This window comes from Parasteatoda tepidariorum, chromosome 7 (assembly GCF_043381705.1).
Source record: "Parasteatoda tepidariorum isolate YZ-2023 chromosome 7, CAS_Ptep_4.0, whole genome shotgun sequence".
Lineage (NCBI taxonomy): Eukaryota > Metazoa > Arthropoda > Arachnida > Araneae > Theridiidae > Parasteatoda > Parasteatoda tepidariorum.
In genome coordinates, this window is record NC_092210.1 from 40,972,772 (window position 1) to 41,000,588 (window position 27,817).

Here is a 27,817-nt window from a genome sequence, read left to right on the forward strand (position 1 = left end):
CTACTTAATGTCATTGTTTGATCTCAAATTATTCCTTTTTTATCGTACGTGAACAAAAAGCTGGGTGTTTTATCACTGAGCACTGATGGCACTTAGGACATTTTCCATTTCACTGCACATGGCACATTCAACCAGCGTATTCTTTCGACATATTTTTAACTATTACTACCGAAGTTCAGACTTAGGGAGTTTTTCATTTTGTTTAACTTGATCTTTAGGTGATTTTTTGATTTTTCTGTTAAAGGAAAAAAAAAAAGATATTTTGTTTTGCATGACCCTTTGTTATATAAAACGTGTACGTGTACGTGTACGTTTTAAATTTGCACATTTAAACAAAAAACATTAACCAAAAATGTCATTTTAAGCAAAAATCTATAGCTTTAAGAGCAAAACTAATTTCAGAATTGAAATCCCCCGACCCAAATAAGGCAAGATGAATTATTTGTCTAAATGAACAAAAAATTTGCTCTCCGGTGGAATCAATTAAATATTTTAAACTTCTTTTGAAGAAGCATTGTTATTCAATAAAAACACTAAGTTTAGTCACTTGTGAATAAAATGGAAATTTTCTCAATTATTACAGATATTCATTTATATTCAAAGTGCCATGAAAAAAATAGTTAAAAACAACAACCTGGATTATGAGCTTTAACATTTAAAATTTCTATGATGCCATAATAGGCATTGTATGTTTTCTAGCCTTTGAAATTTCTTTAATTTCATAAATGTCATTTCTTTAATCTCTCGTAATCTAGTTTTAAATAAATTAAACCAATTATTTAATTTCTATTACATTTTATAAAAAGAAAATATAAATATTGTATTCTCTTCTTAATCAATGTAACGACTAACTTTTTAATTCAATACAAATATAAAACTCNTCTTTTTTTGCACTTAGATAGTCCTCAAATGTAGTGACGAACTTCTAGGGAGGTTAGGGCTCATCACCGGCAACCCATGCCTAGACGCTACGAGTACTTTCCAGTTGTTAGCTGTTTGTGTGCTTCTGAACAGTTTGTAGCGTATCTACCACTACAAAATTACAACTACAATTCACTAGTATATAAGACATGTTAACTCGACTCTAAGTCGGGGTACCTTTTCATAGATGACGGTTGACATGGTCTAATACTTCCCTCCCCACATTGGTGACCCGGACGTGATGTGAACACGCCTACCTAGGCAGTAACGCCCACTTCGATATGAATAGGCCTACCTAGACAGTAACGCCTACTTCGATGGATGATCCGCATTGAACAGTTGACTTGCTACTTGTGACTGTGGCGTTATCCATCTCCTCGCACTGTTGCTACTCAGTTTCATCTCAATCACGCACAACGTCGGCTTGCATACTTGTGATTACTCGACTGCTAACGGCAACAGAGGAGCGACTACGACCGTGAAGTTAATACACCTCTCACATTCAGCACTCAAAAAATACGGTGATCTTAATACAGCTCTCCCGGCTTTGCACAAAACAGCAATGAATCAACTAGTGGCATCCATTCATCGAATTCTATCATAGCTATAATTCTGGTGGGGGAGTACTGTAGCGTATCTACCACTACAAAATTACAACTACAATTCACTAGTATATAAGACATGTTAACTCGACTCTATGTCGGGGTACCTTTTCATAGATAACGGTTGACATGGTCTAATACTTCCCTCCCCACAAGTTCATTAAAGAGCAGCATCCTCAGCCTTATACAAAGACATTTCCGGTTATGGATTCCTATACAGTTTTATACCTGATAATGAGCCTAACTCCCCGAGAAGTTTGTCAAAATATTTGCATGACCCTTTGTTATATAACACGTGTACGTGCTCGTTTTAAACTTGCACGATTATACCAAAAAATTTAACCAAAAATGTCATTTTAAACAAAAATCTATAGCTTTAAGAGCAAAACTAATTTCAGAATTGAAATCCCCCGACCCAAATAAGGCAAGATGAATTATTTGTCTAAATGAACAAAAAATGTGCTCTCCGGTGTAATCAATTAAATATTTTAAACTTCTTTTAAAGAAGCATTGTTATTCAATAAAAACACAAAGTTTGGTCACTTGTGAATAAAATGGAAATTTTTACAGATATTCATTTCTTGTTCAGAGTGCCATGAAAAAAATAGTTAAAAACAACAACTTGGATTATAAGCTTTAACATTTAAAATTTTTTATGATGCCATAATAGGCATTATATATTTTTTAGCTTTTGAAATTTCTTTAATTTCATAAATGTCATTTCTTTAATCTCTCGTAATCTAATTTTAAATAAATTAAACCAATTATTTAATTTTTATTACATTTTATAAAATGAAACTATAAATATTGTATTCCCTTCTTAATCAATGTAACGACTAACTTTTTAATTCAATACAAATATAAAACTCATTAATTCCCTATCGCGACTAAATAGAACATCAAAATCTATTTCTAACTCCTTATTACACTCTATAACAAAAAAAATCGACGCATCAAGAAGGAGTTGCCCGATTGAAACGAAAATTGGTGGATAGGAAGACAATGTACGGAGTAGTAAATGATTACAATTTCAGAACAATTGAATAATTTATTGCAGAGTTACAGTAACAAGTTCAATAAAGTGTTGACCCTCCTCTAGCCTGGATACAAGCTGCCACACAGCGTGGCATAGACCGATAAAGCTCCCGGATAGTCTCTTGCGGTATTTCCTGCCAAATCGATCCAATTGTCGAACGAGGTCACCAACATTCCGTGCCAGATGCAATCGCCTTCCCATCATATCCCAGAGAAGCTCTCTGGGAGAGAGATCTGGTGATCTGGCAGGCCAAGGAAGAGTTTGACAAGCTTGCAGACAGTTCATAGCAACACGTGCCGTATGTAGTCTGGCATTGTCCTGCGGAAAAACCAGCCCAAGGCGCTGCAAAAGGAACGGTAGCAAAACAGGTCTTAGGATGTCATCGACGTACCGTTGTGCAGTAAGTGTACCTCTAATGACGACCAAAGGGTTCCGGCTGCCAAAGGAAATGGCACCCCAGACCATAATGCCGTGTTGAGGGCCGGTGTGGCGTGCAATAGTGAAGGCAGGATCCCCCCTCAGCCCTGTGCGACTCCGAACACGTCTTCGATGATCGCTAAAGACTATACGTCCCCAGTCGGCATCATTCCAGCCTGATCGAGCGTCGATTTTGCTCGTCTTAGAGCGTTCTTGGTGCGTCTATTTTTTTTTGTTATAGAGTGTATTTATTACTCTTACCGCAAAAATGTTTTAGTTACGGAGTTGTATAAATTCTCAGGATCTTTTTGGCCAATATGCTATAGCCAAATTATTTCAAATTTAATACTTTTGTAATACTTAGTAATTATAATACTTCGTTTTCGGCTATATATCTTTCGATAAATCGCCAACTATGGAACCTTTCCCGTGGTTCTAATTGTCTGTTAGGGACAATTATATTATTTTTAATTCCTAATTCTTGGCTTCAACCCTTGGTCCGACCGTTATTACAAACTTTTTCGGAAATGATCATGTTAAAAAATACATCTCCTTATCTCTGTACGAGATCATCATTTATTTTTGATAACATTTATTTTCGTGATGCATAAATTCTTATCAGCGAATTACAAGCAATGGAATTGGCTTATTTTTTACAAAAATAATTATTTTGATAGCAACGCTCTTAAAATAGTAACAGATTATAATTAAATTTCTCTCATTAATTCTACAAACAGTCTTTAAAAAGTGATAGAAAAAAAATCATTGTTTTTTCCTCCGATTCTAGTATACAATTACATGTTTGTATAAATTTATTTAGAGAAAACACAATATTCATTACTTATTTTTATTTATTAATTTTGGTTTTTAAATTGAAATGTTATTTTAATTTTTTATCAAAAATTTTTTGCTTAGCACACAGTAGCTTTAATTAAATTATACAATCATTAAAAATTTCTATCATACCCATATAAAGTTATTTTTAAAAAGTTAAAAAATATCTATCGGTTTAAAAAATAAATAAATATCACCTGAGAAAATATCTATAAGTGCCTTTGGTTTTTGTTTTAGGTTTTTGGTTAGGTAAAATTTCAGATACTGAAAAAATAAAGTTACGTATGTTTTTCTCTACTTAATTTCAGTGAAAAATAAGTAGAAGAAATTTATGGAAGTATGTACGTAATTTGGTCATATTTAAGTTATTTTCTTAATCATTACAATTCTTACAATAAATGATAATTTAAAAATTAAAACAGTAATTTTACTTTAATCTTGAAAAAATCTTTAAATAAAGCTGCAGTTTTATTACATGAATATAAACAATGATATATATCTATCTTTTGCGTGGTTGGTAGGGCATTAGCCCCATGTCCAAAATATCGTGAATTTGTTCCACACCAGCCAAAATGTAGTAAACGTTGACTGATGCACCTTAAGTTTGATTGGTCTCATAGACCTTCATGTTCTCATAACAAATTATACCTGTGGGGCAACTGAATTGAAGAATCATTCTCTGGTTCTGGTCAAAATTACGATCTTTAGTTGAATGTATGAGTTGGTTCGCCCAATAAGCGGGTTGAGACGTATGTGTGTGGCAGAATTCGAATACTTTGCCACAGTTGGCGCCACTGGAAAACAAGAAGAAGCTCGCCTTCTTTTTCTTAATGGCATATGACAACAACAACATGTCTATGTTTTAAGAGAGTAAGAAAAAACGATTCCTTAAAGTTAAAATTTTCATTCAATTCAACTGAACATAATGCTTTTCAACTATATAATGTGGTTTCTATTATACAATTTCATAATGTGAATAATGTATGATAATAGTAAAATTGCAAATAAATGAAAAATGACTAGAGTAAAACAGGAGATGACTAGAGTAATAACTTGTAATAAGTTTATAAAACTAACACGTTCAATTGAGTAATTGATAATATTGGCTCATTTATAAAAAAGAATAGGACTATATTTAAAATTCAAAATGGGCATTTAATAATGATTAATGATATTCAATTTATCAGAAAACTCTTTATATAAATCTGTCAAGAAAAAAATATCAATAAAAGTTGAAATACTCAAGTATTATTTCAGAGTTGAATTTGAAATTTTTATTATAAAATCAGCTAGACCCAAAATATAATTTGAAATAGGATAAAGGAAAATGAGTTATGGTTAAATTCGGTATTATGATTTTATTTAGTATTTCTGTATTGCTGGAATGACATTATAAAACTATTGTTCTATGTTTTACTGTTTTACAACAATACAGAAATTTGAATAAAATCATAACTCCGACTTATTATATTACCATCCGAATCATCATCTTGCTTATTCCAATAATAAAAAACGAAGCAAGATAATAACAGAAAAGATAAAATTTAATATTATATAGCATCAATTCAATGCAAAATAATATTACAGTGAATGCTAGATAATATTATATTGTATAGAACCTAACGTCATATAATGCAAGGAAAGCAACGACTTTTTATGTCTCTTTCATATTCAGAATTTATGCAAAATAACGTTAGATTTTCTAGTTTCATTTTATATCTAATATTACATGCTACTTGGGATTATTTCCACAAACTATGTTTTAAAGAGAATGAAGAAAAATATTGCAACACCACGTTCTATTCATGTATATTCAAATATATTGTAGTTTATGATATAATAAACTGTTCTAGTGAGTGAATTCCTATTGACTTAATTAATTTAGTATAAAATATTAGTTCAATCACATGTTTTTCTCCTAAACTTAATTCTTTTTTTAGCGAATCCTAACTTAAAATTTGTCGTAAATTATGATTGCTGAATCACTTCATAAATTTATTTAAAGGTCAATTTAAATTAAATTTTACAGCCAATTTAATGTTTTGTGAATACCATTAGCACACAAAAGTTAATACTATCATATTCAGGTTACCATAAATGATCACTTTTATTTATTAACATGTAAAGTTGTCTAATCCATGAGCTTCATATTATAGCTTAATACAAAAAAAAGAGACTTTTCCGTTATCTTTATGAAAATAAAATTTCATACTTTCGCAATCTGTAACTATATTTTTCTAAACACAAGGTAACAACAACATTCTACACTGAGAAAAAGTCTTTTTTATAATCCCGAAATATTTAAATCTTCCATTAATATATCTTAAATATCTGTACTTTCCAAATATTTTCGGACATTTAATCTTTGAAATATTGCTCAAAAATATATGTAATAAAATTTCTAAAAAAAACTTTTTTTGCGTATCATATTTTAGTTTACAATAGACTTTTTAAGTGAATCTGTAAATTAGGGAAAAACTGTCAGTTTGACGAGATTTCATTGCAGAGTGAGGAAAAAGATTTAAAAAATGTTATTAACTTTTGATCCAAATATCGGATTCCAAAGTTCTGATAGGTTTTCTGATGAGCTTAAAGGTTGAACTGACCTAAAATATAGCATTAATTAATACAGATTATATTCTAAGTTGCGAAATTGAATACATAAATGCACTTTCTCATAATAATCATGTATTTTTGACAGTTGAAAACAGTTAAGAATAGCTGCAATAAGGGAAATATGGTCAGAAAAGCGGTTAAACGTTTGGATCCTTAATCAACAATTTTTATAATAATTATTCATATTTCAATCTCCATATTAAATTGTCCTTCTGATAGACTTGTCTTCCATATCAGCCGTCACAATTATTCAAATATTTTACTACTGATATGGTTAAAGCTACTAGAATATAATTAAATTTACCGTGCTTCTGGCTCTACGGAAACACCAAGAAGCTCTATAATTTTTTACCGAAACGCTTTGGTAATAAATTTTGCAAAACTAAAAATAAAATATAGTTCTATAATATGTAATAAAATTGAGTAAATGAGGTAAATGTTGGAAATTTTATCATATTACTTTACAGCATAGCATGAAAACTATTTTTTTTATTAAATTTACTTTTCAGTTTTGTACTTTTTCACTAAATGTGTGGCAATAAGATTAAAAACCAAAATTTCCTGAAAATCGTTACCATATGAATGGAAAATTACCAAATAAATAGTTTAAATACTGTAATTTTGGTTTTATTAACCAGAATGATATTGTTTTTTTTACTATAAACCATATTACCATACAGTATTGTAAATATAAAAAAAGATTTAATTGCAAACAATGAAAATGTTCCTGAAACATCTTTCGAATTTAATTAAAATACTATAATTATTTTCATCGTAGTAAAATTGCATCTCAAAAATATAAATGCAAGATTTTAATAATGATAACAAAGAGGGACATTTTTAACACTTTTAAAATAAATAAAATAAATTTCTAATATTTTTTTCTTAATTTTTGCTCATAAATTTTAAAAAGTTAATTTTTTAAAATTACTAATATATAAATAGTACATTTTTGCAGCATAAATACATGCAAGTAAATTTATTTTTAGAACTGTAACTACATTTATGACGTAGAGAATCTAAAGTCTTTACCTACGTTGATAGTGGACATTTCTAAAACATGTTTATAACAGTTAGAAGCACCATAATTGATTTTTATAAATTTTTCAGAATTGCAAACATACTTCAAAATCAATGTGGTGTGAAGAAGGGTGATCATGTAATAGTTATGCTCCCTAAAATTCCCGAATTTTGGTTGGTTTTTATAGCAGCCCTAAGAATTGGTAAGTACTTCTGTCCATATAAAATTATTCAAAGCTACATAATATTTATTAAATGCAGATGATTTTTTCATGGATGATAACGAAAATATCACAATAAAATTTTCCTTCTTCTCTGCAGAAGGAATTCGAGACTTAGCTTTACATAAACTACGAATTCAGAGTTATTTTGACTATTCATCCTCTAAACATTCTCTCAAGAAAAGAGTAATAAACTTCAAATTTTGAAAAAAAATATATAATTATTGATTAAAGAAATGGAAGTTAGATAGAATTAGAAAAGATATGAAAAGATACGGAAAGAAAGAAGGATATGAATTAGAATGGACACTTCACTAAGTAATTAAGTTAGGTAACCTAACAGATTAAATACTAAGTAAAACATTATTTGCTGTTTACTATTTTCATTAACATTATTTACTATTTTATTGCTATTTACAACTTCCAATAACATTATTTACGTTTTTTATTGTTATTTACTATTTTCATTAACATTATTTGCTATTTTTATTTGCTATTTAGTATTTTCATTAACATCATTTACTATTTTTATTGGCTATTTTTATTCACTAACATTCTTTATTATGTTTATTTATTACGATAATAAATATATATATAGTTATTTATTAACATATANATGGCGGAATTCTAAACGGGAAAGCATTTCTTATTGAGATATATTCTCTGCTACAGCTCCAAATTTCTCAGCTACATGAAGAAAAGATAATCAAATTGTGAAGGGGGCAGAGAAGTGTATAAATTTCATTAAGTAATTGATTTCAATATCTGGCATTTTTATTTTAAAATTTAAATTTGTTAAAATGTTTTTATAAGATTGCGAAGCAATATGCAATGGAACTGCGAAGCAGTTCTGGGGGTTGGCGAGCGTAGCGAGCAGGGGGCGGAGCCCCCTAGTATTTAATTATTCATCGAAGATATGAAAGTTAGATAGAATTAGGAAAGATATGAATATGAAAAGATATGGAAAGAAAGAAGGATATGAATTAGAATGGACACTGCAGTAAGTAATTAAGTTAGGTAACCTAACAGATTAAATAATAAGTTAAACATTTACTATTTTTATTTGCTGTTTACTATTTTCATTAACATTATATACTATTTTATTGCTATTTACTACTTCCAATAACATTGTTTACTTTTTTTATTGTTATTTATCCTCATCAGCATTGGCACGACAGCTCTTTGTGAGCCTGGGCCTTCCTCAGAAGTTCCTTCTCCCAGCAATTGATTTCCAGTTCTTTACTTTAAGAGTGGTAAATCGTCATCCACAAAGTCTTTCTATCTCCTTTTGGGCCTTCCTCTTGACCTTTTATTGGAGGGGGTTGCATTAAAGTCTCTTAATGCTGTTCGTTCTGGGTTCATTCTCACTACATGCTCGGCCCATCTCATTCTACTTAGTTTAATAGATTTAATAATATCATCACTATTAAAGATCTTATATATTTCAAAATTATATCTTTTTCTCCAGTTGTTGTTATCGAGGATAGCTCCAAAGATGGTTCGTAGGACCTTCCTTTCGGAGGTTGCTAATAACTTCTCTTCCTTTTTTGTTAAAGTCCATGTCTCTGAAGCATAAGTCAAAACTGACTTGATTAATGCCTTATAAAGTAAAATCTTCGTCTTTCTTTTTATTAAGTAAGATTTCAATAGAAGCAGCAATTGGCTGCGATTATTCTTTTTTTGATTTCAGGATTAATGTCATTTTGATAGTTTATTTCTGATCCTAGATTCTTAAATTTTTTTACAGATTCAAATTATTGTTATTTATTATTTCCATTAACATTTGCTATTTTTATTTACTAACATTCTTTATTATATTTATTTATTATCATATATATTATATATATAGTTATTTATTAACATATATATTATGCATATAAATATAGATAATAATATATATTATTAACATATATTATTACATATATTTACTATTTTTACTGATAACAATTTTGATATCATTTTCTTAAGAATCCAAGAAAAAACAACTTATCCCAAAATCCAGGAAAATTATACCTCTTGTTCCAAAAATAATCAAACTTGTCAGTTATCTATTGGGAGATCTTGTACCAAAACAGTGTATAATGAGAAGGTTATTTTATGCTTCCATGTACTCAAATGCTCTAACTTTCAAAAATGGTCCAAAAAAATTTAAACAAATGTCGTAACTAACAGAGCAGAGCCATAAAACAGTGGTTTCTATGTAGATAAAACTTGCTGGAATATTGTAGCTCATTTAAATGACAGTGCAAATATTTCAGTTAGAATGGTCGAACGAGCAACAAAAAGCACTCTTTTATAGTTTTTTCGGGTCAAGAATGCCATCTATTGACAGACTTAGAAACTAATTTTGAAATAAATTTAATGGAAATCTGGTTTCCAAAACAGAACGTATCAAAGCATACATTTCTTTCTATCTCATTTCGTATTACTTTAATTTGATAATATTAAAGAGTAAGTTGAATGTTAAGTTAAATTCATTTTTAACTAACTAATATATATGTATTCATATGCATGCTTAAGAGTCATTTACAATTTTAAATGCGACATTTAATCACGATGTTAAACGTATGGTCTTTTAATCGTCTTCTTCTGTCTTCCTCTTGAAAAATATTCCCAAAATGTGGACATTTCATTGATAAAGGACAATATCAAGCACATACATTCAAAGAACTGATTGAAATAAGATTAAAACGATATCTCTATTTAAAAGATTCAGAAATATCTTAGTTTATTATTTTAATGTTTTCGAAAAATATACTTTAATTTAAATTAATATCAGAATATTGAAAAAAAAGTCATTAATATACATAAAATGAACCATAATTTTGAAGACGCAGCAACTCAAATTTCTCAAAATTTACATTTAATTTAGCTGTAAAAAAGAAAGAATGCTAATAAAAAATGATATATCATAACAAAATTATTTTACTTAGAATAAAAAATTCAAGAGTTTTGATTCAATTTTAAAACCGTTATCTTATTAAAGCCCAATATGAAATTTGTATAATTTGAATTTTAATTCCAGAAACTTGAATTATTCAATTAAAATATCACAATGTCAAGTAATATTTGTAAATACTCCAAATAAAAACGGTAAGACATAAATTTTATTTTCGAATGTAATATTAATTTGCAATTTCAAAAGTGAAAAAAAAACTTGAAATTATGCAATAGACATATCTTCATGAATATGAATGCCTCCGAAAGCTTAATTCAGTTAATTTAAATGTGAATAAAAAACGTATTTGGTTTTGTTAATTAATTTTAGATAAAAACATTACATAAAATATTTTAAATGAAAATACATTAATTTAAAGCATATTTAGAACTTTTTTAACAAAATTACATCTTAAGCACGTAAATTTCATTCTAATTTAAAGCAACTTGCTATTACTATTTCCATAAAAAAAAAAACATTTTACGAAATACTGTGTAAATAAGATATTGTAATTATCTCTCTCAAAATTCTTGTGAAATAATAATTTTCAAGTACCATGTTTGTTGTTATCTTTCTAGCAAGTTTGTACTTTGACATAATTCAATTACCGCCATTTTGTGTTATATAAACATGCGTTTAATTCAATAACACAAAACACTTTTTCGGTTAGAATTATTCCAGCTCGATATTGGTCTTCTAGAAACTCTTAATATAATCGCTGATTCAAATTTCATTAAGGTAAAATATTTGCGCTTGTTCGTGAATTCTCTTGAATTCAGTTTTTGTAAATAATTGTGCCTTAACTTCAAGATACAGAATAACTTAAGCGTAAATAACGCGAGTAAAAATGTAAATTGTTATAAATTCTTTTCACTCTTCAAATTATGTTACATTTTGAGAAATTGCTTAGAAATATTTAAAAATATGCTTAGAATATTTCTAAATATGCTAAAATAAAACTATTTTCTGTCAATCCAAGTGAAGCTGAGAAAGATATTTTGCTAGAAATAAATTATGCTAAAGCTTTTCAACCCAAAGAATTAAACTAATATTTTATTGATTAGTTTTATTTTTTTATTTCACATAACAAGGTATTTATATTGTGTATAGTTACGCTATTCGATATAAACTTTCATTTAAGACAGATCTTACAATTTTTTTTACATTAAAGATAAGCTTTACTTTCTTAAATTGTTTTATAGTTTGGCCGCATTTCAGAAATACTTGGAAAACAGAAATCGTTTGAAGAGTACCATACATTTCAGAATTATACTAATTTCCATCTTCTTACCTTTAACTTCTAATAATTTTAAAATTATTTCAAAATTCAATAATTTAACTGCGTCAAGTAAAAACGGTATTTCAGAAACAGTAATAACTAATCAAACACAGTACGTGCGTACTTAGATGTGTATGTTTTATATAAGTCCGCAATTCGTAACGAAACCACTTCGAATTCGGTGCGCAAACATTCTACAACAACAAGGTAAACATTGTCAACTCTAAGACTTCATCTGTCTACTTTTTAGTGACTTCCTTCCAAAAAGTGATTTCGATAAGATTAAAATTTTTGCCCTTCTTGCACTCAAATCACAAACTATTCTGTTTTCTAATTTGTTAAAAACAGGACGTCCCGACTCTGTTCTCATTTCAGGTTATAATGGCTTTATTTCAGGCTTGAAAATGACTTTATTCCAGGCTTTATTTCAGGCTTGAAAATGGCTTTATTTAAGGCTTTATTTCAGGCTTGAAAATGACTTTATTTCAGGCGAAGGAGTGGAAGGAACATACCTATCCCGTTTGAGGCGGTGATTTCAGGTTTGGCATTTCAACTGTAAAAAATTGCGTTCAAATTACGGTATTTTATACCGTAATTTGAACCATCACTTTGGGGGCATCGTTCGCAAAATAAATTTTACAGTAAAATCCATTTTTACCGTAAAATAATATACAGTAATTTTTACTGTAATATTTATTTAATTAAAGTGATTCAGAAGTTGTATTGTATTTATTACTGTAAAATTACGGTTTATCAGATTTTTGTTACATTTTCACCGCAACATATTCCAGTAAAAGTGGATTTTACGATAAAATGTACTAGCATCATAATTTGATCCGGAATTTTGTACTGTGTAGTTTAGCTTCAAAATAAGTTTCCAAATATATTTCATACACCGAAGAGCCATTACATTATGACCATCCTCGATCTATAACACTGGGCTCGCCCAGGTTTTCATGGTTTCTCGCCCAGGAGCAATGTTTTCATGGGGCACATTAGGACCCATAATGTTCATAGAACAATCCCTGACGTCTGCAAGCTACTTGAACATAGTTGCAGACCAGGTTCACCCATTCATGGCAACAGTGTTTCCTGCGTGGGGTGGTGTTTACCAACAGGATCATACACCATGTCATAAGGGTCGAATCGTCATGGATTGGTTCGAGGAACATTCCAGTGACTTTCAAGTCCTGTCTTGGCCCCCAAATTCACCTGACCTTAATCCAATAGAGCATTTGTAGCCCTACTTGGAAAACCAAATTCGTGCTGCTACGCTAACCCCTCGCAATGTGAGGGAATTGCAAGACCAGTTGGTGAGCGCTTGGTACCAGATACCTCAGACTACCCATTAGCACCTTGTGGAATCAATGCCACGACGGGTGTCAGCAGTTTTGAGGGCTAAAGGTGGTCCTACATATTATTAGCAGGGTGGTCATAATGTAATGGCTCTTCGGTGCATATGACAATTATAAAACCATACAATATTTTTTATTCGGACATTCCTTCATCATTTAGTAAATGAGATAGTTTTTTTTTTTCAATTTTATGTTTTTTTTCCAACGTTATATTATGAATAATATCAGCGTCTGGAATACAGGTTATTCTTGACAGGTTGATTAGTGATTAAATTTTTAATTACCGGATTAGCAACTCGGCTATAATCTACGAGTTATTACCTGGTATTTCCTACTCTGATGTTTTTAAGATTGAGAACCACTGCCTTGCATACATTTTTCCGATTACTTTACACTGATGCTTTAAAGGTTACGTGTTATTATTCGGTATACACTTGCCAAGTATTCCCTTCACTATAAGTTTTATAAGGCTAAGTCCTGTTGCCAGGTATTTTCTACATTGATACTTTTAAAAATATATCCTAATCATAGTTATAATAATAACCATCGATTGCTAATAACAACCAAATAAGACCGCTAAAGTGAAATTTCAGTTTTGTAAAAATTGATTTATTATTTTTTAATATTTATTGTGTGCTGTATTAATTTAACAATAGCAAATGAACGTAAATAAATTTAAGGACATGTAGGAGAAAGTCTAAAATATGTATTTTGAATGCCATGTAAACTACGTGCTTCTTTTGTTGATCGCTACACTGGTGAAGAGTATTTTTGTGAAATAAATAATGTAAAGTCAATTAGATTTTTTTTTTAATTTAAAAAGATATATATATATATGTAAAGTCAATTTGTTTAGAAAAGTTCTGGGAAAACTTGGTGACCAGGGATTAACTACGTATGAATAACAACGTTTGCGATGTCGATTAATACTGTGCGCAGCTAACCTCTTGAAAGTCGGAGACGAAAATCCGGATTGAACTACTGTAAAAAGCATAGGCACTTAGGTTGGAGGCATCGACGCTTACGTTTTATAGTAACAAGCTACGCAACAGTACCGTAATTTGTACAGTAATAATTACCGTAAAGTCACTGAATCACTCGAATTAAACAAATATTACTGTAAAAACTACGATATAATATTTTAGGATAAAAATGGATTTTACTGTAAAATGGATTTCACATCAACCGTAAAATCCATTATCCGGATAAGACACCCAAAGTGCCATTACTTTAAACCGTAATTTTTAGAGTGTACTAAAACAACCAAGCAGTAGGTCTTTTTCTTACCCCTTTATAACTACAAAAACTACCTAAAACAGGTCTATATCACCCCCGGAAGATCTTTTAAAAATTTCGTTTATAATTTGTACACTCTTATATTTTAAAATAGCACCGTAAGATCCATATAAATAACGTCATACTCATTTTAACAAGATAAATTTCTGGTTCGATCAAAATAAAAAAAATTGCATATAACCTAAATGGGAAACCGAAGTCCAGTATGTAATAAATCAATAAATTTGTATCTCTTTTTTTACATAATAATTAATTTTATAAAATTTAATAACAGTAGCGTTATTCTAAAAGAATTATTGACGATTTCGAATAGATAATTGTTACTGCAATAAAATATAAATTAATTTAAATAAAAATTTCTCCAGTATTAATAGTCAAATATTTGAAATAAAGTTCTTTAAGAAAATTTTGAAACATAAATTTATGATAAGTTAATAACAGAAAATCAAGTAAAAAATTTAAAATATAGATAAGATAAATAAGTACGACGTGATATGAATTCAAATTCCGAATCCTTTCGGGAATAGCATTTTCATGTCATTTATCATTGGTTAAATTGAAAACGATGACACTCCTAGATTTATTCATGAAAATTTGAATTAATGAAATCGAAAGTAATGGGAATAAAACAGGTGTATATTGTCTCATAAATGCCTATTGTTCATGAGTAGCAGATCACAAAGGCATTCATACGGAAAATTAGTGTGAAATATCATGGCTTTAAAATATGCTTCAAAATTAATTTGAGATCTCATATAAACAAATGAGTGTCAATACTTTTTTTTTACAAAAACTGTTTTTTTTTTTAATAAATTCCTTTATTTTATCTTTTTGTTTCAAAATGAAGTGTGAATTCGAAAATTGAATGTATTTCATATCTCATTCTGAATTACAAATATTGTGGCTTTTTACTTAGTCCATATGAATATAGTTTAATTTTTTTTTCAAAAGTGATTACCAATGTTTTAAATTAAAAGCACAGTTATAATTCTTAGATTAAATTTTATGATTTCTAACTATATAGGACAATGATCAAACAATGGATAACTCATGTCCTCATCATATATAAAATGGTTATTCTAATCACACGAACTTTATTGGAAATAAAATTTATACACTGAAAAAGCAGTATGGTCAAATCTACCAGGATATGGTAAAATTTCCCGTATGGGAACGCTAATAGATTAATTAATTATTAATTTTGATATGAATGAAGATTATGAATTTTTATAGTCTATCTTTAGGAGTCTATAATAGCTCTCCATCTCACTCCATTTTAGCCAAATATTTTGTCTTTTTTGTGTCTTGCTTATTGTTTTCAATTTATGTATAATCGTACTACGCCAAGTATTTTTTGGTCTTCACTTTTATTATTCTTCTGAGGATTCCAATTAAAGACTTGTTTTACTTTTAAATTTATGTGGTTCATGTAGAACATGACCAATCCATTTTCATTTCATTTTTTAATTTAGTTCATTTTATATAATCCACTTTTTTGAATGTATAATATGAAAGACACATGTCATATTATAACATAGCGACATCATGCATGTAAATAAAAAATTCTCACATGACAAATGCATGTAAGTATGTTATTATAAATGTCCTAAATGCTCTAATTTAAAAATAATAAAAGAAAATAAAGGTTTGGAAAAAAACTACATTTATCAAGGTGTGAAAGAGAAAAACATTTTGTTTTTGACAAACCTAAAAATAAAAAGTTTAAGTTTCGAAAAACGTTGAGAGACTATTCTAAGATGATAGAAGTATATTGCAGGTATGATTACACCCTACGTTTATCATTTTTGATCTGGGAAAAATTAGTTCAATTGTTTAAATTGACATCGGAAGACTTCTTGGACTGATTATAATTTATTACGGAAATGATGCGTCTTTCTTTTTTCTTTATAGATATGACAGAAATGTAATTATTTTCTCCTCTACGCAATTTCTAACAATTGTCTTTAGTTCATTTTCCTTTTTTAGCTATGTTTTCTTAATTAGCTTAAACTGAAAAGTAACCGATTTTTTTTTCAATAAAAGATCCTTGAACTCATTAAAAAATAAATACAATTCATGTATTATGTAATTTAGGAAACAAATGTAATTTTGAAAATGAAAATGTAATTTAATGTGATTTAGAAAATAATTACAATTTAGAAAACAAATGTAATTTTGAAATCAAGTGTAATCTAGAAAGCAAATGTAAATTAATTAGGCATTGATTTACAGTAAAAAATTGAGCATTCTAAGGGGCCGAAAAAATTTCGACTCATAATAACTTCTATTTTGCGACAATATGCCCAGAAATTCTGCTTGCAGTAGTTAGAAAAAGCTTGTATAGTCATCCAGCGAAAGCTCCAGTTAAAATTTGTGTGCACTAGGGGGTCAAAAATTGGTCAAATTTGAAGCTGGTGATAATTTCTCTTTGGCGATAATATGGTAATAAATTCTTTGCGTCTATAATATGCCTAGATGGTCTTTTTTTGTTTAGTTCAAGAAACGATTAAATCTTCGATTGTCATCTATATCTATCTCATATCTATATTATCATCATATCTTCTATTGTAGAGCTCCAGGGGAGATTTTGGTGCACTGATTAGTTGAAAAGTTGTCAATTTTGAATCACCAATAAATATGATAAGCAATTAAATGACAATAAATTCTGTTTACAGAGGTCAAAAAATATTGATGGAAATTTACATTGTCATCAAGGATGGAGCTTGAGCGTTTTAGTCAGTTGGAAAATTGTCAATTTCTTTACTAAAAGATTCCACCTTCACACATAAACGAGATACTTTGTAACAAAATAAAATAACGAAGATAATAAAAGTAACATAAAAAAATAAAGTAACAAAGTAACATAATAAAATTTTTGCTTTGTGACATTTTAAAACCCTCTTAAATTATTTTCTCTAGGATCCATTTTAAGTCCGGCAACAATGCAACTAAAAGTAAAAGATTTAATTTATCGCATGGAATCCTTAAAAGCTGAATGCATTATAGTTCATGATTCGGTAGCAAACATTGTTGATGAAGTAAGTAGTTCATATGTATACGATATTCTATTCTACGTGATCTCCTTATGTCTGCAATAAATGTTTGTATTTTTCCGTAAAAACTTTTTCTTTAAAAAAAATAAAGTAACATTGCTGGTCTTACTTAGTCGTATGTTTAGAAACTACTTAATCATTGTCTTTAAGTTATCCCACTTCTCATACTATTAGTCGATAGAAAATAGTTAAAACATTTTTTCCTTGATCTTTTTTTACTAGTTTTTAATTTTTCCCTTGATCTATTTTTAACTAGTTTTCAATATTTTCTGGAAAGTGGCTACTCTGCAAAACTAAAATGTACGTTTGTCATAATGAGGTTTACTAACTTCTTATAAATTAATTTCAGAAAAACAATCGCCAAATTTATTATGGAGAAAAAAATTCTGGAAAAAATTACCGTACTGTATAGTAATGAAATTTCTGGTTACAAAAAAAGCATATTTCTGGTTAATTAAGCCAAAATATACGTTTTTTAATCCATTCATTTCTATTCATATGGTAATAGTTTATTGAAATTCAGGTTTTAAAAATTATAGCTGTTATTACTACACATTTAGTAAAAAATACAAAACAGGAAAGTATATTTCACTGAATAAATTGTTTTTTGCCTTTCTCTAAGGTATCGAGGAAAAATTACCAAATTTATCAATTTTTACTATATTTACCAAATTTTATCACGTATTGTAAAATCATATTTTATTGTTAATTTTAGCATAATCATTACCTTAGCGGTTCGGTAAAAATTACCGAGCTTTTGGGTGCTCCAATAGAGCTAGAAGCACAACAAATTTTGCAATATTCCAGAACTTTTGCTCATACTTTTTTCTTCGTGTGATTTTTAAACTCATAAATTGATCATTGATCAGTAATTGGCCGGGATAGTCTGGTTGGTAGGGCGTTAGACTCGTATTCTTGAGAACGGGAGTTCGAATCCAGGCAGCCGAAGAATCCCCGTGTATTAAAAGGTGACTGTTGTACGTTAAATCTGTCGGGGTCACAAAGTCCTCTAAGTTCTCATGGCAAATCAATACCTCTGGGGGTGCTGATCCAGTAGTTTCCTTGTCTTCTGTATTGGGTTCAAAATTACAAGGCTACGGAGTTGAACATTGGTAGTCGTAAACTCATATTTTAGTCGGGTGTTCAGCGACGGTTACAAAATTGATACATAATTGATCCTTACAAAAGCTTATTTGAGTTTGAACTTAACATGTTATTCAACAAATTCAATATTTTGAAAAATATTAAATACTGGGAAAAAAATCATTGATGTAAGCTCAAACATTAACAACAGCGTATGATCAAAAATCGTTAGTTCGATGTAACAATATAATAGTCTCATTCTTAGAAATTATTTTCGTGATTTGAGAAATTAGAAATTTTATATTTTTAGAAATTTTCAACATTTTTTCAATAAAACGACTGACACAGAATAAATTCTATTTAAATAACAGTCAATTTTCTGACTCACAGTAGAATTGTTTTAGCTTGACTTTTAGTGTTCGAATTTAAATTTTTTAAACCATGATTTTTATTATACTTCCATGAAGATTAATAATAGAGGAATTTGTACTATTTTTGAAATTAACTTTAATAGTTTATTAAAAAAAACTTTCTTAAAATTCAAACTTTCTTAAAAAAACTTAATTAAAAAAACTTTTAAAAAATTTTGTAAACGACTAACGCGGAATAAATTCGATTTAAGTAACTGGCAATTATCAGACACCCAAAGAATTTTTTAACTTGACTCTTAGCGTTCAAATTATAAACTTTTTCAAACCATAATTTTTATTATTCTTCCATGGAGATCAATGAACGATAAATTTTAACTTCTTTTAAGATCAACTATAGTTTTTTTTTTAAAAAATTTAAATTCCAAGCTTTCACAACAATATTAAAATATGGCTACTTAGGATATTTTAAAAGACTGAATTTAGTTAAACACTAATACAAAGTGAATTGAAATCAAACTTTTCAAAAACCATTTTTTTTTTCATTTACAGCTTCTAATTCATATAAATATTTGAAGAATAAAGTTATAGTAGCTGAAAACCCGATCAGGTAATATATTGCTCAATTTCCCTTTAATTAAAATGCTCTTCATTTTCTCGTGAAATACGCAATAAAATAACAAAAAAAAAGTTCACTAAGGAAGAATAATGAAACCCAATAGCAGTAATTCCTAACTTAATACGCAATAAAACTAACTATATTGCTAGAAGTCGCAGCTGCCCATAAATATCAGACAATTAAATAAATCAATTAAAAAACGGAAGGAGATGGAAATGATTTTCTGCATTTTACAGAAGAAAAGAAGTTATTTATTGCAAAAAAATTTAAAAATTGGTTGCAAAGTTTTTAAACATATGTTACTATTGTTCGGGAAAAACTATTTAAAAAAATTTAATACCTGCACCATTTACGGAACAACGTGGAGTACAATTTTCGAATACGAACATTCGTATTTCTGTTGGAATATATTAACATAGCATCAGAAAACATTATTTTATAGTTTTTCTCGTAGTTAACGAAACTTGTAAACAATTTAAAGACTAGATGACAATAAATTCTCCATTTTTTTTAACAGAACGTAGCAAACGTGAATATTTATATCTTCTTCCATTTTTCTAAGTTGATTTTCCACTTGTCAATATCATTTTTTGGGAAATTCGGAAAGTAAGTAAAAGAAATTGAGTACAACTTTCAATAAATTTAACGATATTTGAGTAGTTTTTTAAATTAATAACTACTCTTACAATAATTTGTATTTCATAGAATAATAAGGAGATACCCCACAATTGATGCAGTTATTTTTTATTTCTTGAAGATACACGTATTGTTACGTTAATATTAAAGAATTTTCGATTAATAATTCCCAATTTTTTATTGCATCACCATAGATTTAGTTCCCGATTATATTGGAATATAATTTAAACCTATTAATTTTTTTCTGGATTATCATTGCAACTTAATCCACAATTTTTTTTCAAAATTTAATTTTCATTTTTGGTTACTTTCAAAACTCATAAAATATTTTAAGCCAAAAATATTACTTCATAAAATTGTGCAAAAAATTAATTCCTAATATTGTTTAAGAATATTTCATTAAATTATCCATTGCTTTAACTGGACATACTTTTACGAAAAGCATATAATTAAAGTAAATATTATTTATTGTCAGTTGTTATTTATTAACAGTTGTGAAATGCTGCGTAATGTGTTATTATCATAGGATACATGCGATAACCAAACACCGCTTTCAGTTTTTATCCTTTAATTTTCAATAATGATCAAAATTGAACTCATAATAACGGCAGAAATAAATAAATATTGTTGGTAAACATCTTTAAGTTCAGGACAAAAAAAAAATTTTTTTTTGATAGACAATATGTCTAGAAAACTACATTATATCATGTGACTTAACTGTACAATAAGGATGCACGTGTACTATCATTTTCATCAGATTTTTATGCATATGTAAATAATAAAGCTAATTTTTGCTAACTTTTTTTATTTTAGAAAACCTGGATGGATTGACCTCAACCATGTTCAAACTGACACTGTTAATCATCAGGTATTTATATTACAAATGCTTCCACTATATATTAAATTTGTATTATTTTCCTACTTGGAACAATATACTGTCTGGCAGTCACGATATGAGCCCCTTGCTCACTAACAGCAATCTCACTAAGAGCTGAACTTGTAAATGCTAGATAGTAGTAACTTCAGACATTTGTGCCATTAAGTAGCGGATTCACTTAATCAAGCAGCCACATGGGACAAATTTTTACCTTTTTTTAAATAGGATTTTTTGAGACCTTGGCAAGTTCCTAAACTGAACAATGTAAGATACCATTATATAATATACATATCAAATCTAACCTCACAATGGTATAAGGAGCTGACAGGGAAATTTCCGGAATCAAATCACTCAAACTAGAAATTGTGAACCGACGATTTCATGAATCGCCTGTACTTGTAAATGGCAGACAGTAAAAATTTCTGGTCCACGCGCGCTGAGCAAGATCATCGGTAGACACTGACTTCTTTCCCTGACCGGAACATCTGTGCGTCCAGCATCAAAGTACCTGCACCATTTTCGTACTTAGCTGTCACTCATGAACCTTTCTTCGTACACTTTACTCATTCGTCTATGAATTTCGGCTGCATTGCTTCCTTCATCATGCAGAAATCGAATGACTGAAAGCAATTCACATTTGGCGAGAGTCTATTTTTCGAAGCATCGCAACCGTGAGTTGACGCGTTCATCGAGCCAACTACAGACACAGCCGTCTGAGCACAGACCTAGCAGATTATATATATATATGTTATTTCTCGAAAAAGGCAAGTTCCATCACCTATAATTGGTATGACAGTTTGCGGCACCTTAGCACTCTTTATGTTTAAAATTTCTAAAGCCATTTTATAAAGGATCAAAAATTAGTCTAATTAATTACTCCGTAAATAAGTTTTTATTTCTATGAAAATACGAAATCATTCGAAATAAATACTTAATGTATAGATAAATATTCAACATGCTAGAAAGTGAGTCAGGCTGGTTTTCCGTTTTATCTTCTTCGTACATTCAAGTTTTTTCATAATATAAATTTAAAGTATTTTCATACCTGCAAACTTTTACGCATTTGGCGTAAGATTTTATTTCTATATTTAAAGTGGTAGTGAAATGCATGCTTTTTAAATATTCCTTGCATTTAAAAACTTAATTTATTATCTTTTCGACCACCACTAATTTTAAAAAAGTTAAGCATATATTTTGACATGCAATAGTTACATGATTATCCGCTAAGCATTTTCAAAATACAACTTATGTTTCTGTCTAAACTTGTAATTCAAATTCAATTTTACTACCACTGTGAAAAATAATCCTTGAAAGTATTAAAAGTTGGCAGGTATGCATTTTCATGCTCTTTCTGATTTAATTCTATATTACTTTATCATTACTTTTATTCTTATCAATAGAATCTACGTTTGTTTGTTGCCTCTTCTTTTATCAACAATATAAATGCAAACTATTCTACAATTAACTCAAGGTTCTGGCGCTTTTGACCTTAAAATCCATTTTTAGCGATACATGTTAATGAACAAAAAAACTAATATACTGAAATATTTTAGGTAATGATTACCGTAAAATCCATGAATCACTCAAATTAATATTGCTGCAAAAATTATGGCAGACTATTTTACGGTAAAAATAGATTTTATTGTAAAATAGATTTTAGGGATGATGCGCCAAAACTGCCAGTATTTTATACCGTAGTATGATCCAGAATTTAATATTGTGTGCCTTTAGAATATTTTTAATTCATTGCAGTTATAAATCTTATTTAAAAAAATTTGATAATAACTAAGGTTAAATAAGGATTTACATAATAATTAACTATAGCTTTAATTAATAAAATGACGCTAACTAAGGATCGATGTAATAATTAGTAATAATCAATGTATAACAATGTATAACTAATAAATAATTCATAATAATTCAGAATTAAAATTCAATTTTCATTGATATAGTTTTATTTTAAAATAAAATATATTTAAAAAATATAATTTGAATGAAATTGGAATCTAAACTGTTCTGGTATTTGCAGTGTACTCTGACAAAAAGTGATGATTCCATGATAATATACTTCACAAGTGGAACAACAAGCAATCCAAAAATGGTAGAACATACTCACGCAAGCTATGGAATTTGTTTAAGAGATTACGGCAAGTAAGATTCTTTCGCATTCATTATAATATTTAAGCGTTCATCAAAACAAAAAAATTTTTTTAATCGGCAAATTATCAAGCAAAGTATAATGAAACAGCTTTAAAATTTAAGTATTAATCTGGAATAAATTTAATTATTAATGTAGTTTAAATTTAACTATTACTATATAATATAGAACAGAAAAATGTCAGACGTATTGAAGATTCTATTTTTTAAGTAGGCAGTAAGAATCATAAAAAAAATAAGCTAACTGAATCAATAATGAAAATCAGTACAGCAAGATAAATTAAAGGGCAGACGATATTTTTAGAACTGATTCAGAACAGACTTTTTCCGACCGAGTTATTGTGAACAGTGTAGAAAAACCATTACGGGAAATATAAGATTCAGTTTTTGTTGAGAAATCAGAACTGCACTCTAAGAAATAAAACTCTCCATTTTGTCAATTCGGAAATCATTGCGATATATTTCGTTAATTTTGTTACTCATTTCGTCTAAAAATCACGTGTTTTGTGAGAAACGCGAACTCTCAAATATCCGACGAAAATGTTTCCTCTATCCAGAACCTCATCGCAGTGCATTGGGGAGATTGTTAACTAGAATGATGAAACTAAAATGAATGCCAGAAGATCGAAAATAAAGTGACGAAAAAAGCCGACCGGGCTATATTGCGGTCAAGGACTTGGCTTCATACCAGAAATATCTCAGGTGTCAAATCTCCCTGGGGGTATATGTGTTATTTATCTCTCTGTTCTAAACCTCTGCTTCTTGTGTTATTTGGATGACAGTTATTCACTTATATAGTGCCCAAGATAAAGTTTTCAAGATTATTAGACGATGATGCCCAATCTAATCAGAAAATGAATCTAATTTACGAATATAGAAAAAGACCAAAAGGTAAATTAAAAATTAAAACATTAAATCAAAATGGAAAAGTAGCCTAAAGCAGCTAATACAAAATTTGCTTTATTTTAACTCAGTTATTCAAAAAAACAATTAAAGCAGGAAAAAGCAAAAAAAAACAATAAAAACAAAAGATATGTGTGTTGGCAAGACAAAACTTCATCAGGGGACACACTGCCTACCAACACACAGGAGCCTTTTTGTTGTCAGTGGAAAAACTGAAACTGACAGTGCCCCAGGGTCACATAATGGATAGACAAATAAGAGAAAATCATTATAAGAATTGAGAAGCACGGAGAAATAATCAACCAGCAAACACAACTTAAAAGTGCACATAGTAAGATTTAAAAATGATACGCCCACTTATAAATAAAAATAGTTACAGTTAGAAAAACCAATTAAAAATAAAATATAAATTGCCAAATCAGTAAGAAAATATTATAAATAAATCAAGTGCTGACCTCTATTTGAAAATCTTGAAAAATGAAACAAAAAGATATTCAATGAGTAAAAGTTTTGACGCCCAAGATACTGGTGGTGGTTCCCAAAATTATTAGAAAAGTGAGATGCATTAGGCGATACGAGGTTTTTCTGTTTTGGAAAAAAAAGTAGAATGACGAAATATTTCTTAAATATTGATGAAATTCGTTTTCTCGAAGAAGTAACAATAGTTATTATGCCACTTTAGTGGAATTTTCGCTGGGAGCAAAGACCAGGAAACGGTTTTGTCAAAAACGAAGAAAGTTTCACGAAATTTGAGCATCCATTTTTTACAGTGCACTGGTTACAGGATACGAAAGTAGAGAAGTTTGAATTAGATTATTGACTGAAGAATTTTTCGATGTTTCATCAAGTCTATTATCATCATATAATAAGTCGTCTGAATGGATGGAATCGTTAGTGTCTTGTTTTAGTAAGAAGTGATGAAAATCATCCTTGATATTTAAATAAAAGCCATTTTTATAATAACCGGATCTCCAATTGTAACACTCGGTACAAGTTATAAAAGAAAAGAAAAAATGCGATCTATTATAAAAGTAAAACAACGCTTCTAATTCTAATTAGAAAATGATAATCATTAGTTAAATATAAAAGGGAATGCAAATTAGAGTAAAACATTTTTTAATTAGTCCTACAAAAAAGACAAAAAAGTTGGTTTAAAAATTGAAACTACTGTAAGAAATTGGCAATATTAGCATTTTTATCATACTGTCAGTAATTCCGGACGAAATTACGATATAAAATATCAGCACTTTGGGTGCATCATCCGCAAAATCTATTCTACTGTAAAATCCATCTTACCGAAAAATCCCTTTTTACTGTAAAATATTATACCGCAATTTTCCCAGTAATATTTATTTAATTCGAGTGATTCAGTAATTTTATGGTGATTATTACTCTAATAATTATAATCAATCAGACTTTTTGTTCCGTAACATGTTTCGGTAAAAATAGATTTTACTGTAAAGAATACCGTCAGGAATAAAAGTGAAATATACGATAAAAAAATATATTCCTTAATTTTTTAGTTCATATGGTAATGATTTACACGAATTTCTGATTTTCCAAATTGAAATACTTATTTCTACTTTGTAAAAAATACAAACTCTGAAAAGTAAATTTAACCGAATAAATGTTTCTTATGCCATGCTCCAAAGTATCATAATAATATTATCAAATTTTACTACATATTATAAAACCATATTTCATTGTTAATTCTAACGAAATCATTACCAAAACAATTCGATAAAAATTGGCGAACTTTTGGTGTTCCCATGAAGTCAGAAACATAGTAAATATTACAAAATTTTCTGGTAGCTTTGACCATACTTTTTTCTCAGTGTTTGTCAACTCGCATTTTTTTAGGTATAATTTAGATCTTACAAGTAACAACATACTTTGGGGAATGACTGACACAGGCTGGGCTCTTACAGCTTATAACTTATTTGGAGCTTGGACGCAAGGTGCTTGCATATTTGTTCATGAAATGCCTAGGTTTTCAGCTAAGAAAACACTTCAAGTAAGTCGCTGTCTTAAAATCTTAAATTAATTGAACAGGTTTTCTAAAAAACGATTTTATGGTATTGAATAAGGTTTTTTTAATTAATTACTCCATGTTATTTAAATCAATTACTTTAACAGGAAATTTCAATATTTTGCTGATATTATTTACTATATGAAGAAAAAATTTCGGTTAAAATTACCATACTACAAGTAATAATATTTCTAATAAAAAAAAAAATTTAAAAACATATTTCTGATTAATAAACCAAAATATACGGTATTTTAACCATGTATTTGTTATTTTCTCGTTCCCAGCGTATCAGTTTACCGAAAACTTATTGTTTTCATAATTATAGGTAACCGAACAAATTGTTTTAACTCCATACTCTAAATATCATCGTAAAACTACAAAATTTTATCATTTATTGTGAAAATATATTTTTTTTTCAAATAGTGGGCACTGAACATTATTCTTCGCCTTGGAAGATGCCAGAATTGTTACTTATTTCCCCCAGTGGGCACCGTTACCCAGTGGGCACCTGTGAACCAAAGTCACGGAGGCGAGCAACATTACCCACGCCACACTGCCACAAACCCGTTTAAAAGGGTGGGCCACATTCACACATCACACACAATAGAGGACAACACTTAGAGAGAGAAACATCCATGCCCAGAGCAGGATTTGAACCCGCAGCCATTGGCTTCGCAGTCAGGCGCGCTAACCGCTTGGCCACCTGGCCGGCAATTATATTTTATTGCTAATTTTTCCAAAATCATTACCAAAGCGATTCGGAAAATATTACTAAGCTTTTCGGTGATCTCGTTAAACCATAATTTATCACTCTCTTACCTTTTGCATTCAGTAAAGTTAAAATTGACTCGACATTTTCAACCGTTACCGCACAAAAAAAAATTAAAAATGAAATAATAACGGTAATAAATAAAATAATGGTTAAAAATAAAATAAAAACGATGATTCTAACAGCAAGAGATCAGAAGAATAAATGGCAAAAAAATAAACCCTTTCACCTCTTTTCTAACGAAATTCAACTTTCGTGTAGGTATACATATGAAATAACCAATCAGATTTAAGGAATTTATGGTGTGATCGTGGTGTGATTGGATGTTCAAAATAATCTCCCCGAAATACCTTCCAGAATCTCAGTTAGCGAGATTTCAAAAACTTACTTGGAGATATTTAAAAAATTCGCCACGGGAAATCGCCAGGAATTCTATGAGCCACTCAATATGTTTAAACACCGATATATATAATTTTATTATATAATTAATTAAATAATTTTATTAATTTTATGCTGATGACAACCATAGTAAGATATGCTCCACTCGTAAGGCATACAGAGTATAACAAAGCGAAATAGCGAACAGTTCATTGATATGAAATTTTATGATTAAGTATTGATACATCTTATGTCTAAATGTGTGTGCTCTTTTATATGTAAAGCACTCAGATAAAACTACTTCATAAATATGAAAGAGAAATGAAGAAAAAATAAGAACAATAAACTATAGCTTGCTTAGCTTTTAATAAAGTTACTTTTGCGTTTCTTAGATTCAAACTCGTTTTAAT

The 27,817-nt window shown here is 29.1% G+C and overlaps 1 protein-coding gene across 1 annotated transcript in view; it reads left to right on the forward strand.

Annotated features, from left to right (window-relative positions):
• The window catches only part of LOC107446563 (acyl-coenzyme A synthetase ACSM3, mitochondrial), a 54,920-nt gene that overhangs the window by 6,764 nt on the left and 20,339 nt on the right, over positions 1-27,817 (forward strand). The window contains exons 3-8 of the mRNA XM_043040278.2: positions 7,537-7,649; positions 17,455-17,572; positions 19,590-19,649; positions 21,108-21,162; positions 23,201-23,322; positions 26,092-26,245. Coding sequence (XP_042896212.1) covers positions 7,537-7,649; positions 17,455-17,572; positions 19,590-19,649; positions 21,108-21,162; positions 23,201-23,322; positions 26,092-26,245 — 622 coding nt within the window. The remainder of the gene's footprint in view (positions 1-7,536; positions 7,650-17,454; positions 17,573-19,589; positions 19,650-21,107; positions 21,163-23,200; positions 23,323-26,091; positions 26,246-27,817) is intronic.